The sequence below is a fragment of the Miscanthus floridulus genome, chromosome 18 (genome assembly GCF_019320115.1).
Source record: "Miscanthus floridulus cultivar M001 chromosome 18, ASM1932011v1, whole genome shotgun sequence".
Lineage (NCBI taxonomy): Eukaryota > Viridiplantae > Streptophyta > Magnoliopsida > Poales > Poaceae > Miscanthus > Miscanthus floridulus.
This window is the reverse complement of record NC_089597.1, coordinates 126,238,932-126,254,246: the sequence shown is the minus strand read 5'-3', so window position 1 is coordinate 126,254,246 and position 15,315 is coordinate 126,238,932. Positions and strand designations below refer to the sequence as shown.

Genomic DNA, 15,315 nt, shown 5'->3' with positions numbered 1-15,315 from the left:
ATGCAAGAAAAAACCTATCAGAGCATCTCCAAAAGTTCCCAAAATCATTGAGTTTTCCAAGTCGCCAAAAATAATTGGGAGTAGAAAAAAAGGGCTTCTCTAACATTTTCTAAATAGTAACTCCTAAATTATCAAAAAATCAGACCCAGTCGAAACTTTCCAAGCGTCCAGTGGCAATTTCATAAATAACATCTTCTTCCTAAGAACAAAGCTCGGTTTGAGCCGGCGGTAGCTGCGGCGGTCGTGGGGAAGGCGGAGAATTTTTTATTTTTCAATCCTTTTTTATTTAATATTTTAATAATAATCGCATCTAAATTTTTTTTACGGATCTGGCCCTTTTTCTAATGCGACAAGCGATGGTACGCGATTATTATGCACCTAAAATTTTATATAATTTTTTTAGCATCTTAACATCCTCAAATGGAAAAACTCAAAACTAGAAAGTTGTAGATCTCGTCGAGATCTACAATTTTCGTATAAAATTATCTTCATCCGACATCGTATCAAAGAGTTATGATTTTTCAAAGTTTAAGTCTGGTCACGCCACTCTCGGTGGCGCGATAGAACTCCACGTCGAAAATGTTGTCTAATGTGGCAGGTGTTGTCGCGCCAATACATATGGGACGACAATATTATTTGGTCGCGCCAGCGGCACCAGCGCGACCAAAAGGGTGAGATCCGTAAATTTTTTTAGGTACAATTATTATTAAAATATTAAATAAAAAGATTAAAAATATAAAAAATTCCGGGGAAGGCCGGCGTGGGGTCGGTCTCATCGCGGTTAGTGGACACTGACGGCCGGCCGACGGGCGACGCGGGCTTGAAGTGGATCTGAACTGGCAGCCATAGGTGACACTCGGTGCAACTCGATCCGAAGCTATAAGCCACGAGAAGACGAGCGGGGCGGGCCGGCACCGCTCGAGCAGGGCTAGCGAGATGACTGCCTCTCCGGAGCACTCGCATCCGAGCAGCGCGAGGTTGGTGAGGTTACTAAGGTCAATTCTGTGGCGCGGAGGAGAAGGCGACCGCTAGCTGCTTCTGCTCCACGGTGACGTACTAACGTCAATTCTGTGGCGCGGAGAAGGCGGGGGCGCGACGTCATTGGCATGGATTTTCGTAGTGCCAGAAGAAATGGGAGGTGGTTTTAGAAGTTGTCGGAGATAAATTTCTTTCAATATTGCTAAAAATCCTAGATTGAGAGTGTGTTTTGAGTACTCTTGGAGATGCTCTTGGGACCTTATTTTAAAGATAAAAGCTCAATTATACATTGTCATATTATTGCCAACATTTGCTTATAATTTGAATGTCATCACAAAATAAATAGTCATTACAAAATAAATTATAGCTCTCAAATTTTATAAAAAGGGAAAACATATAAATATTTATGTAGCACTTTTTCTCCATTTGCAATGCACTTTTGCTAGTAAAATATAAAACCCATAATTTGTACGAACATCCCAAGTAAATAGGCCCTTGGTTTGCGCATCCCAAGTAAACAGACCCTTGGTTTGCGCAAACATCTGTGTTTTTCTGAACACAAGTAACAGCTGGTAGTCAATTGTATCCGCTCAAAACCATGCAATGCAATTCTTAGTATACAGCCAACAGTAACTCTTTCTAAAGATTGTCTATTAAGGTCCAAAAAAAACTTATAATCCGGGACTCATCTGTCTATTAAGGACACCCAATCAGTTGAATGTAGCAATAGTAACGTGCAAACAAAAAGGAACACAACTACGTAGAATAGAATACAATAAACACTTATAATCCCATAGTTCAGCGCCACGATTTATAATCCAAAAGCTCAGCACCACGATATAGTGTCACATAACACCAATCCAACATATAGTAACAGAACACCTAACACCAATCTAACATATAGTAACAGAACAGCGATTCATAGATAACACTGACTGATACCTAATTTTTTACAATTTGATCTTATTTTTTTAAAAAAAAATTACGTTTGACCTCCTAGCGCCACGTATCTTGACGCCTAATATATGAGGCCGACATCAACGCCACAAAACTCGGCGCCGCGCACTCTCTCACGCCGAGCTTAGGATAACCTCGCCACGCACACCGGTACCGTGGTTTCACAGTGTCGCCGTACCCAATAGCTGTATGCAGGCTGCAGCACTCTTTCTTAACACAGTAACCTACCTTGTAGCTGGTGAGATGCGCTGCTACTGTGCTGCATAAAAAATACTAGCTATGGACAGCCATGGAGGTAGGTCATGTACAGTCTGTTTGTTTATTATGTTAGTAAATGATCGTAATTTCCCAATCAAAAATATTGTTTTTTTATACCAAACCAGCCATGGTTAGAAGCACTGCAGTTTAGGGGTGCGTGCGGACGGCATGCAGCGCCACAGACCTAGCTGGCTCAGCCATGCGCCTAGGCCGTTGGCAGGGCAGGGCAGCACAGCACAGTGTTTTCGTGCCCCCGGACACTCGCAGGCTGTTCGTTTGGCAATGATTTGTCGTAAATAATTATAGTATTTTTCTCTCACATAAATTAGTCAGCAGTACTTTTTTATAAACCAGTAACGATAAATATGTTGTCGGGTTATTGCCGGGCACGAAAACACTCGATTGGATGTAGAGCCTGTAATCGAGTGTTTTGATCCATTCATCACTTAATTTTCATGATTATTGGATCCAGATTAAATGAATCAAAATCAAATAATACAATACAAAAACATTAAACAAATAAAATAAAAATTTGCTACATTATTTTTATGGAAGCTAAATTGAAAATTTTTAAAGGAAAACAAATAAAACATACAGAAAAATAAAAAAGCCAAAAAAATATTAGATAATTGATCAAATAATTGTGATCATTCTCATATACTAATAATTAATTTACACTAATTTCCCACATAACTTATCCGCTAGACAGAAATAGTAAAATATGATCTTTGTAGAGAAATAAAATTGCATACATACATATACAAATTATGATAGGGCCTAATAGCTGTTGTTTGTACGCAACGTGGCACAGGGGCGAGGTGAGAGGATGTGGCCGGGCCAGCGGTCGCATGCTGTGCTGTGCTGCCCTGCCTACGGCCTAGGCGCCTAGCTGAGGCAGCTAGGTCTGCGGCTCTGCATGCCGTCTGCGTGCCTAGGCGCCTAACTGCAGTGTTTCTGACCGTATGGCCTATCTCCACGGCTATCCATAGCTAGTATTTTTTATGTAGCACAGTAGCAGCGCATCTCACTAGCGTAGGTTACTGTGTTAAAAAAAGTGCTACAGCCTGCAGCTATTGCGTACGACGACACTCTGAAACCACACTCTGAAACCACAGTGCCGGCTGGTGTGCGTGGCGCGGTTATCGACCATGTATCATAAGGCGAGATACCGACTACGGTCCTGTCTAGTTCATCACATTTCTATTTTTAACATTATGTAAAAAAAAATTCTTTATCATATTAAATTTACGGTACAAAGTATTAAATATTGACGAAATAAAAAACTAAACAATTGCTAACAAATAAAAACAAAACGACACTGTAAACGACACTGTAGCTACAGTGCGTTTAACGACGTCGAATCGGCGGAACTAAACGTGGCCTACGATCTCAGCTAGATACCTCGGCACTAAATTCTATGACATCAGGACAACATGAGTCTTAGCGTCGACCCTAGGTTAAAGATTAGTTTAAGTCTCTTGAGAGGCTAAACCTAAATTTTCTTATAAAAAAATTAGGCGACTGATAGACGACTAGGTAGACATAATAATAAAACCAACTAGCAGCTTAATTTACTCCAACCTGCACGGACCTAGATTTTTCTCACGAAGCCTAATAGCCGGGAAGAGGATAGATCTTCTTGATACCGTCCGTGTACTTCACCACCACATCAGCATGCCCCTTTGCAGCGACCTGCCTCAGGACGTTCTCCTCCAGGTCGACAAGCTTATTGAGATTGTAATTAAGAGTTTCCATCTTCTTTAAGAGCTTGGGCCTGCTCAAGAAAAAGGCTTCGGTGATAGGACGGGGCCTCAGCGTGGGAAGAGCCCGCACCCTATTGATGAAAGAATCTGGCACCCTCTCGGTCACCATGGCCACCTCCTCGGGCTTGCCCTCGCCATTTGCCACCGGCTCACGCTTGCCCTCCGCCTTGATCGCCGCCTGACGCTTGGCCTCCAACTTGGCCGCCGGATCGGGCTTGCCCTCCGCCTTGGCCGCCGGCTTGTTCCCCGCCAGGTTGGTGCCGCAGGTCCCGAAGTCACTCCAGGATGCTGCCTTCGTCATGCCTGTCCCGGTCGCCTCCTTGTTCCCCGCAACCGCAACCGCCACCTTACGCTCAGCCTTCCCGACGCCGATCTCGTCGAAGGCCTTGTTGGTGGCGCCGATCTCACCGACGAAGCCGCCGACGGCCGCCGAATCATCCTTCGCGAGCTTGGTGCGGCGCCTCGTGCAGAGGGGAACCAAACCACTCGCTGGCACCAAGCCCCCATCATTGCCCAGCCGCATCTCCCTCAACACCCTCGTCACCTCCGCCATGGCCGCTCTCGCGCTCGCTCTCTCGAACCCTAACCTCTCTCTCCCTCGATCTGGATTGCTGAGTCGCGGCGGCTGCGGTCTGTGTTGTTTTAGGGGACGGACGGGACAGGGCGCCGCGATATATAGCCCCGCGAGACCCTAAGACGCTATCGGGTCCTTTCCGTCTCGGCGCCGCACTCTACCTTCCGACTCCGATCCGCTCCCCAGTCCCCCTCTCACACACGCCTATTGATTGATCAAATTCCATGCGCATGCGGATCCCATCCACCCTATCCACCACCGCAATGGTAACCGGCATCCGAATCGGAAATGACCAGTGGGAGGGGACCTTTTCGGCCAATTGGGCATTTTGGGCTGGGCCGGACCAACAAATGAGCTATCCTGACGTGTGGGCCCTCACCTGTCATTCTCCGTTCTGCTAAAAAACAAAACAAAACAAAAATCTGTCATTCTCCGTCCCCTTCCCCGTTTCATCCTTGCCTCCGCCGCGGCCGGGACAACGCCGACCCAACTCGACGGTCTCATTCCGTCTCTTCCAGCGACCCATATGCCCACCGCGCTTACTCGCCACTCGCCGCCACCGCCCGCGCCGTCGGGTCTGCCTCCGCGCGGAGTGCCGAAGCAGGAAGCCGTGGCAGCGGTTCTTGTGCTGGCCGCCAACAAGAGGTTCCCAACTGTTGTCTCTCCCCTCCTTCCTCATCCCCTCGTTTCTGTTGGGATTTAAGGCGGTTTAGTTGGTGACCTCCCACGACCACGATGGCTCGTGTCTCTGCGGGTAGGTTCGGGTGGAGAGAGGGGGGAGGGGGGCGGACTCCACTCTGGTGTGGAGGATGTTCAGCAGACAGCTACTCATGTGGGCTGTGGCCACCCTTTAGGCCTGTATCCACCTCAGTCCACATGTGTTCAAGTGGATTGGAGTGGAACTTAAACTAATTTCCACTCCAATCCACTTCAACACATGTGGGTTGATGTGGATACATGTACATCCAAACAAGGCCTTAGTGGTATTTAAAATGCGGTGAGTTTTACAGTGACGAGTTCACACAATTTCACTTGAAACCAATTGGACAGTAGTGTGGCAAATTGGCAATGTGGAAAGCCAAGATGCACCATTCATACCGGCTCACTGTGGTTTGCTCTCGTGTTTGGTAAAACAGAGATGAAATTGTGTCAACTATATTTTTCTTTGTTAACATACCAATCTTGAATGTATAAAATGCATGTGTGTTGGCTTAGATGGATAAATAGCTTTACTCCAGTGTTATTACAGTAAATGCAATCGTGGGGATTCCATGGCTAGGTCTATGGTCCTGGTGACACTAGTTTTATACAAGTTCTGGCTGTTTCCCTTTTATTGCTATCTGATGGTATTTTGGCTTCGATGCTAGGGGAAATTTCACATGGGACAACAATGGTGGAGGTTCTGGTTCATTAGGCAACATCAATGGCTGCCCTTTTTCTGGACGAAGCTCAAGGTCAATGACAGCTGGAAGTGATTTGCTCAACTCTCCATCAGTGTAGTTCCTTTCAGCCATATATAGCAGAGGAGATCAGAAAAACCAAGCCGTTCAGTAGCACCAATATCTGTTCTAGTGTTCTTGGGTGAGTTCCTGGGACTTCCAAAGTTTACATACTTTCTATGTAATGAGATTTATTTTGGCAAGAGAATATGATCAGGTATGTTGATTTTGTGTATGGCAGGAGGTGATCCTGATCCTACCCTCAAACTTACCTAGGAAAGCAGAACAGGCTCAACTATATGGTCCTAATATATTTATGCCTCCTCCACGGCTTGATTACTGGTATCATACTCCTGATTGTCCCCTGCCAGAAATGGAATGTGGCCTTTAGAGGAGCAGCATCATTTGGTCCACGCAAGCTGCAAACACCTCTGATATATAGTTTCCCTTTTTTCTTTCAAAAAAAAAATATAGTTTCCCTTTTACTCATAAGAGCATCTCCAACAGTTTGGTCAGTCCCTATTCTCAACTCAACCAGTTCTTCTTTGAACGGTGCTTTCCAACTTGTGATTGAGAGGCTTCCATTATCGAAGATGATGCTATTTCTGGTTTTCTAGATTATTCAGCAGGCTGTTATTACCACTTCCCTAAAGATTAGGTTGCCGAATTGGTTTCTCGCTTCAAGGATCATGTGCAGGGCCTGAAGGGTTAGGTTCCAATGTATTGAAGCTGCGCCCCAACATGACTTGCGGAAGGGACATTCGAAGAAGAGGTGTAAAACTGTCTCTTCCGTACCAGAATTGCAGAAGACACAGCTGTAGTCATCAAAGGTGTCTGTTTTTTCTCCTCAATAGGTTCCTGGTATTCAGCCTGTCCCTAAGCAGCAGCCAAAAGAAAAACTTGTGCTTGCCAAGATTGTTAGCAGACCATAGCCATTTGAAAAGGGGGGACACCGGTTGTGTTTCTATCAAGAGAGTATAAGCTTTCTTTGGTACAAAGGTGTTGGAGCCCGAGCTCTATCTCCACTTGTCTTGTGTCATGGGATCCCAGGCTCGGATCAGAGCGAGGAGGTCGTCAAGTTGAGCTGCAGCTTGGGCTGATAGGGGCAGACTGAACAAGCTGCTAATTGTGTGCTCTAGGAAGTGTCTGATAGAGCAGTTTGGTTTCTTAGCAAAAGAGAAAAGCTGTGGAAAACATTATTTGATGGTGCTGGTGTGCCACTGGTCTTTCCAAAACGAGACTGCCTCCTCTATTTGGGGAGCAGTGTGCTAACCTTCTGAAGTCGACAGCGAGCTTGTGGATGTCTTTCCACCAGAAAGACCCCATAGGGCTTCTAGCATGAGGCGAGGTGGTGTTAGAAACGTAGAGGTTCCAGGTCAGAGTCACCCAGGGGACATCAGCATGGTTGTGGAACTTATCAAGGAACTTGAGGAGGAGAGCTGAGTTCTGGGTCTGTAGGTTGATGGTTCCAAAGCCTCCTTGATCCTTAGGTTTTGCAGGCTGTCCCAGGAAGCTAGGCAGGAGCTTTTGTGAATTTCCCCACCACTCCACAGTGAGTGTTTTCTGTAGCGATCAATCTGGTCCACCACTCTTGGTGGCAGCCTGAGGGTGCACATGTAGAATGTGGGCATTGCAGAGAAGACAGAGTTCACTAGGATTAGTCTACCATGATAAGAAATATCTTGGAAGGTGGGTCTAGTGGTACCTAGGGGGAGCCCTAAATAGGTGAAAGGCATGGATCCCACACTGCGGGCATGCTTGGTTGACTTCCAAAAGTTGCCATGCCAAAGATTTGGCAAGCCAAAAGTTGGACAAAAAAATTACCATAGATTTGGAAAGTCAAGTGTGAGAGTTTGGCAAGTTTTGGTAGCAAACTAAATACTAGCCAAAATCATGGCTTGCCAAATCTTTGGCATGACAAATTTTGGAAGCAAACCAATCAGGCCCTGCATCCAAAAGTTCTAGAGAGGTGTAAGCAGTTTTCTTCTCCCACATTGATAGGGACTAGGAAGGATTTGTGAAAATTAACATGCAGACCTGAGGAGTCAGAGAATGATCTTAGGAGACATTTCAAGTTGTCTCCAACAAAGTTTTCACCCAGAGGGTGCTTGAGTAGACCTTTCTGGGAAGCACCATTAACTATGGTTTGCAGGAGATCAGCAGCAAGAACAAACAGGAGAGGGAAGAGGGGATCCCCTTGTCTAACTCCTCTTTTAGGGCTCATTCGTTTAGGGCTATTCCTGGCATGAATCAATCCTGGTGAGAGTTAGCTATATAATTTACTGAAGCATTCCTGGCAGGATTGGTTCCAGGGGGTGATTCCCTGGGAACCGAACAGGGCCTTACAGAGGAAAGATTTGCCTGGGATCCCATTGAGTAGAACAGAAGAGGTTCCCGAGTTAAGGATGCTTTGGATCCAAGTGATCCATTTGTCAGGGAAACCTTAGTGTTTCAGAAGGGTGCTCTAGCTTATCTAATGCCTTTTCAAAGTCAAGCTTTAGGATGACAATTTCTCTCATGGATTGGTGGCAGAGATGGAGGAACTGGAAGGCCCAGGCTAGGCAATCTTGGATAGTTCGTCCCTTGATAAACCCATACTGATTTGTGTGTACTAGTTGTTGTATCACACCTTGTATCTTCATTCAGGGAACCACATGTTGAACATCTAAAAAGCATTGATGCATCCTTTTGACAGGGTTAATTCTGTTTTTGAAAGTAGTAACTGGTACTGAATGGTCCATCAAATGTGTCTGTTCACCATGCAATGGTTGATCTATCAGAATGGCATGTTACTGAATTCGGTGAAGCTAGAAAGCCTGGTATATCAACAGATTAGCATGCATAAGGAGGAGGGAATGTTTCAAGAAACAGGCATGGTAATTCTGCTAAGAGCATTGCATCTAATATTTGGCATGGATGGCAAGAGCACTCTAAATTTGACTCTGCCTGTTGTTATCACAAATAGTTATCAAGATCAATCATTTCCTGGTAACAGCTCACAATAGGTGTATGTGAGAACTGCTGATGCCATGCTAAACTCTCCTGATTATTATTCGAGCATGCTACTAATTTTCTTCCAGTGTGAAATAAACAATAATTTGTGATTGATCAAGAATACTTGTTTGCCTATGACATTGTCAAGGTCACTGAACTGTTGTGTTATTATTCTCAGGGGACCGCATGCAGATGCCACAGTATGTCATAAAGTATAACGGTGTGTTTCTTTTGCTTCCAGGAATGGCATACATCTATATCCATGTTAAAGTAGATGCATATCCTTAGGTTGCATTCTAGCATACATTCTATTTAGGGACATCCTTTTCATAACATGTTGCACTTCCATTGCCTTCTGATTTTCTTGATAGAGTGCCCAAGAGTTGCGCATGTATATAAATGAAATGTTAAAAGTATATGCGAGCAGCAGTGAAAAGGGGTAATTAGGTGTACCATGTCACTGAATCTTGTATTTGCCTTTTGTCAACCTATGTTTATTTGGCGCGTATCTTTCAACAGTTGCAGTCATTTGATGTACAGTGTGATTCTAACATACATTTTTAAGGTGCCTTTTTTCATGATGTCCTGCTCCAGATTTCTTAATAGAAGTAGAGTACGTACCCAAGAGCGAGCTGTGCATGCACATAAATAAACTGTTAGAATTAGGCAAGCAACAGTGCAAAACAGCTAATTAAGTGTCCCATGAATCTTATAATTCTTGTTGTTAACTTTGTTTATTTGGTCCATTCAGCATTTAGTGCCTGTTTAGTTTCTAAAATTTTGCAAAATTTTTCAAGATTCTCCGTCACATCGAATCTTTGGACGCATGCATGAAGCATTAAATATAAATAAAAAATAAAACTAATTACACAGTTTAGACGAAATTCACGAGACGAATTTTTTAAGCCTAATTAGACTATGATTGGACACTAATTACTAAATAACAACGAAAGTGCTACAGTACCGTTTTCTAAAAAATTTCGTCACCTTAGGGAGAGTTGTCTGCCGAACATGCAAAACAGCTACAGGAGGAAGATAGGAAGAAAGTTCAACAACAGGCAAAGTCTATCGCGCAACTGAAATATTGGGCAGATGTCATTTGTACAGAGAGAAATCAAACAATGATAGATGCAGAAGGAAATCATTGTAAAATGCTGGAGGCAGTTGCACTACTACATAATACTTCAAGTTCAGATACACATTGTATTATCTTTCCTTACTGCTGAGAGTCCTAAAATTGTGGAAGGCAGAGTTGAAACCATTGGGCATCATGAGATGTGTGCGCTTTTGGGCTTGAAGGATCGGAATGGAAGTGCCGAGGATGCAGAGGTTGCTGCATAGGCTGGTGAAGCCCAAGGAAAGGCCCCACTAAATGGCACAAAAGAAAAAAAGAAAGAAGCAATTCTTTGTTGCTTCACTCTTTTTCAATTTATCTATGTAATTTCAACTACCTTACGAATTTTCACTTAGTTGTAGAGAGGAAGTCTAGGACGAACACAACAAAGTTCCATTTCTATTTTTGATAATTTGTCCAAGGCAGTCACCTTGTTCGGCTGGTGAAATGATGGCTAATTTCGGCTGAATTAAAGTGCTGCCAGCAATTTGAAATTCAACAGCCACCATTCAAATTCTGGCGCCAACAGCCCAGCTCACAATACAAACTTGGCGCCAATTACCAGCAAACTGAAGCCACCAGTTGCAAGTCATACATTTGAATCAAATACATAATTGTCCACAGTAGCAAGTACTAGGCCCAATAATAAGTTCATCATCACGACGTACAACCATGTCTTAATACAGTTCATTTGTTCACCTCATTACTCTCCTATACATGTGGATTAGTGGAGCATTATACAAAACATGCAGCTGTTCCAACGATCATTTGAAACAACTACTCAAACAGACGCAAGCAACTTTGTGCTCGTCTGCTCCACGAACAAGCAGCTCATTGGCCACTCGCCGAATACCTGCGTATGCCTACTTTCTAATACTAGCCTACTATTTTCATTTGACAACTACTGCTACATCTAAGAAATGGCCTAAGTGGAATCTGTACAAAATTTGTACCAGTTGCAAGGCACATATGTAACAGCACGGAGAAGATACCCATGCAAAATACCCTTACACAACCTTCACTGATCTTCATGCCATCGTCCAATCCACTTGAACCATCTCCTCCACCCGACGCGATCACCTGCAGGGGCACACATTCAGTTGGGATCCAACTAAGGCATGAATCAAATCATTCTGTTAACTGACAAAAGTGTCAACACATTTTACGTACCTCAACTGCAGACTAGCTACTCCATACTTGATCCAGTCCCGAACCCTACCCATATCCTCAGTCGAATTTTCTGCAAGCCAGGCATGTGTCCATTGGTTCATTGGCATACCTGGAGTTCGAGGTTTCAACCCCTCCATGTAATTGTGCAGTCCAAAGCAAGCCAAAATAATCTTGGATTGTTTCTCTTGGATAATGAGGAACTCCTTGCATCATTTGCCATCTAGCTTTGAGGACCCCAAATGACCTTTCTATAACATTGCGTAGACTTGAATGGTGGAAATTGTAAATCTCTTCCCAATTCTCAGCACGCCTCCGCTCAAACTCCCTCATATGGTACCTGCTGTTCCGATAGGGCCCCAGGTACCCCGCTTCACCAGCGTAGCCCGAGTCTACCAGGTAGTAACTTCCTGCAAAACACATACACATTAACAATTTTAGCTACAGTTCAAATTGAAAACAGCAAATTCGTGTACAGTTGACATTCCCCATACCTTGAGGTGGGTGCGGGAAACCTCGCACCGCCCAAGCGTCCCTCAGGACCTTCATGTCGTGCACTGCCCCCGCCTTGCCAACACCAACAAAAGTGAACCACATGTCAAAGTCACAAACGGCTATGACATTTTGGCTGGTCCAGCCTTTCCTATTTGTGAAATCATCATGTGCTTACCCTTATGTGGGTTCCATCTAGGGCTCCTATGCACCCATCGAAGAAAGGTGTGTATTTCTCTAGTCTTTCATGCACCGTTCTGTAATGTGCGTCCCTTGGCCTAAGAACTGCATCTGCAAATGATGCCACAGACTCCAGCACTTCCCCAAACTTATCGCTAACAGTCCCCAATCCCCTTCTAAACCTGTCTGCCATTTGCCGTTGACACTGCCTGGTGCCAACTCCCCAAAGGAACAGCGTTAAGCTCTCTACGGATGGGAAGTCCCCAGTAGATTGCAACCCATTGTTCTGAACTAAAATGTCATGCAACTGGCGGAAGGCGTCCGGGTACATACGGAAGTGTATTTTGCATCTTTTTGGATCCTGTAGTACCTTCCGAACCCATTGGATGCCAGTCAATTGGTCGATGTCATCCGCTGGAGGGAATAGCAGTAGCCATTGCCACTAATCCACCATAATAGGCTGCCAACTCCGTACTGTCCCAGAAACTTGCGCTTGAATCACTTGAATGTTCACTTCCCTCGTCGGTGGTGTCCATGGTCCCCCAACTACAACAACAGATTTGCAAACCTGCAACACAAGAACGACATACATCAGTCAGGCACACTGATTACAGCCCCGGGTGAGGAGGTTGGAGTTCCATTATCTCCATTCACATGACGCTCACCAGATCAGATCGCCTAGCAGGCGCCAAGGTGTGAACACCGAAAGAATGCAGTCACATTGTTAGATCAGCGTGGCCACCACGATGTGCAAACCTGGAAACCAACATCGACATGTCAGTTCAGGTGGATGGAAACGGAAACAAATAAATGGCGCAGTATGACAAAATACAAACCTTCATAATAGAGTCTTGTCTTGTTTTAGTCCAGACCAAATAGCTTCACTATATGCTGTGCCTGACACCTTCAACTTGGCACCCAACCGAGGCAAGTATCTGCAAACCACGAACAAAACATAAGAATCAGTTCCTTGAAGGTTTAGGATGACTACAGCATTAACTAGACAAGAACAAGGACAATCATTATAGACCACCATTACATCCAGCAACATTATTGAAGCCAGGTTTCACAAACAGAAAGTCCAAGGAACACACAACAGGTTCAAACAGTCTTAACGATACAGTTCGAAATTGTAAACAACTGATTCGCGACGATGAAAACTGAAACTAGAACTAAAACACGCTCAGCATTCTTCTTGATAAGCCTAGTTGCGGTTCTGCTTGCTCTTCGTCCAGGTCCACTCTATGTACTTGACGCGATGTTCCTTTTCTTGGATGTTCTTGTACTGAGCCCGGCACACTGCCTTCTGGAACAGATCCAAAGCCATGTAGTACAGCTCACACCCTTTGGTGACACCATCTTGACGTAGCATTTCCATCACTTCAGCTTGCTCCTATTGCTCATGGGACGCTCTGCGGTCTTTGGAATTTCTTTCAGCTATGCTCTGTGACAAGCTTGCCATGTACTCTCCCAAATTGCAAGACCTCTTTTTCTCTGGGCTGGTTATAACTTGCTCCCTGGTGGCCCTTTTGGAAGAGGTTCCACCACTGGACAAGCCTATGTGTTCTCCTAGGGGGAGTGCGTGTGCCCTCGCCAACACCTCCGGCCCACATGAATGTGCCCCTGTCTGGGTTGCGTGAACCGTAGAGTGTCCACAATAGGTCAAGATGCTCAGGTGGTGCACCAGCAGGTTCAGGAGGGTCGGAGGATTCCTGTAGTGAAGAATGTTGATCATTAGCAGTGGGTACGTGCGTAAAGAGTGAACAAACTGAAAATGCATTGGTATCATGAGAGGAATTGCCTCGTCCTGACTGCCTGGCTGGGTACCCCGTCCTGGGACGTCCACCATTATGGATCCGCATCAATACCCCCCGTGGTGCGGTCACGCCCGAGGCCAGTGCTGTTTTGCAGCTCTTTCCAGAGGTTGAACTTCTCTTTCAAAGAATTCAATTTGTTGCGGGCTTGCCTTTCAGACCATGGGATGTTGGCTTCCCTCAAACCGCGGTACTCATTCCTCCAACCGTCTCTGTTTAGGCCCTGATTTGAGAAGTTGAATTTGTCCTTCTCTTGGATTGCGAGCTCAAGCAGTGTTGTGGTACTCGGAGTGTCCCAATGGGCTCGGGGGCCACGGGAGGCACGGGAAGCATGGTAAGCGCAGGGGCGGTTCATCTGTTGGAAGGGGGCAATGTCTAGAGTGTTTTTGTAAATCGGAACGGAAAGTATACGCTAACGCCGACCCTGAGGAGGGGAGCACGATGATGATGACGACGAAAGTGCCAATGTTGCAAAGGTTCAACACCAGCAGAAGGTAAATGATGTTCCTGGGTAAAATGAAATATGTAAAGAGAAGGTACGGTAGTTGTGCAAAATATAGTACAAAATCCAGCAAGATAACTAACGAAGACAAAAACACGTCTTTGGAAAACAAAATGATGAATCCATAAAATCTTAAAGCGGTCTTAGTAAAACCCTAAACCCTAAACTACCGGATCTGGGGTAAGTACGTGTACACTATGCCCCATAACGAAGAGCGCAGGGTGAATGAAAACCGCAGCAGCAGTGGGGTACTATGTGTGCAAGGAACCGTAAACCCTAATCAAGTGTATGTGCATCTGCCAACGAAAATGAGGGAAAAAGGCGCAGACGTACCGGATCCGGTGGTGGAGAAGACGAGCGGGCGGCCAAATGTGATGGATCCGGCTGTGGAGACGGTGGACACCACGGCACGGGAGTGGAAATGGCCGGATCCAGAAGACGACGTGGGGGAGGAGCTCGTTGGCGACCGTATCTGAAGGAGGACCGGCGTTGCAGGCTTCGCATTGAACAGATGAGGCGCGGACGGCGTGACCCGGTGCGCCATTCAGCGCACAACGTCGGCGAGCCGCGCCATCCCCACGGTGGATCTCGCGGGTGCCAGAAGTGGGAGTCGGCCGGACGGTGGTCGTCGCGGATGCGGCCTACGAGGGGGTGCGGGAGTGGGGCGGGGTGTGGGGAGGGAGGACGGCGGCGGAGCCGGGCGCACCAGACGGGAGCGGCCTAACCCCAGATGGCGCGAGCGAATGAGTGAGAGGAGGGCCAACAGCGGCAGCTCCTGGTGTATACGCACCAGCCGTTCAAAAGGCCCATCAGCCGCAGCCAAAATAAGCCCATTTTCCACCAGCCGAACAAGGTGAATGGCTGCAAGCCTGCAACTAAAGTGGCATTTTTAGACTCAACTTCCTCGGTATATAAAATTCTAAAACTATTGATTCCGAAACACAAGTAATAAATAAGAAAATAAACAAATAGGAGGAATTGACAAGAGACAATCCATACAGAATTACCTCCCACGAGGCGATGCTCAGGAGTCAGGAGTCGCGAGCGGTTCACTGTCGATGGCGCATTTCTAAAACTACATCC

General features: G+C 45.7%; 2 protein-coding genes and 1 long non-coding RNA gene across 5 annotated transcripts; 1 reads left to right on the top strand and 2 right to left on the bottom strand.

Annotated features, from left to right (window-relative positions):
* Nucleotides 1-2,909: 2,909 nt before the first annotated feature.
* LOC136522030 (uncharacterized) lies at nt 2,910-4,646 on the bottom strand. Its single transcript, XM_066515811.1, has 2 exons — nt 4,183-4,646; nt 2,910-4,152 (listed from the first exon to the last, which is right to left on the bottom strand). Exons 1-2 carry the CDS (start codon nt 4,507-4,509, stop codon nt 3,805-3,807), a joined length of 675 nt encoding a protein of 224 aa, XP_066371908.1. The 5' UTR covers nt 4,510-4,646; the 3' UTR covers nt 2,910-3,804.
* Nucleotides 4,647-4,980: 334 nt separating this feature from the next.
* Nucleotides 4,981-9,116, top strand: LOC136522444 (uncharacterized). Its single transcript, XR_010775900.1, has 3 exons — nt 4,981-5,175; nt 5,898-6,111; nt 6,211-9,116. It is a non-coding gene; the product is annotated as an uncharacterized lncRNA (long non-coding RNA).
* A 1,553-nt stretch (nt 9,117-10,669) lies between these two features.
* On the bottom strand, nt 10,670-14,956 carry LOC136520624 (uncharacterized). Of its 3 annotated transcripts, none has more exons than XM_066514197.1 (8): nt 14,566-14,956; nt 13,718-14,237; nt 12,753-13,628; nt 12,582-12,672; nt 11,915-12,484; nt 11,739-11,811; nt 11,248-11,654; nt 10,670-11,157 (listed from the first exon to the last, which is right to left on the bottom strand). In XM_066514197.1, the coding sequence occupies exons 5-7, from the start codon at nt 12,245-12,247 to the stop codon at nt 11,305-11,307; spliced, it is 756 nt and encodes a 251-aa protein (XP_066370294.1). In that variant the 5' UTR covers nt 12,248-12,484; nt 12,582-12,672; nt 12,753-13,628; nt 13,718-14,237; nt 14,566-14,956; the 3' UTR covers nt 10,670-11,157; nt 11,248-11,304. The 3 variants fall into 3 exon arrangements, with proteins under 3 accessions (XP_066370294.1, XP_066370295.1, XP_066370296.1); XM_066514198.1 differs by having other exon boundaries at nt 13,718-14,154; XM_066514199.1 differs by lacking the exon at nt 13,718-14,237 and having other exon boundaries at nt 12,753-12,851.
* Between the last annotated feature and the right edge of the window lie 359 nt (nt 14,957-15,315).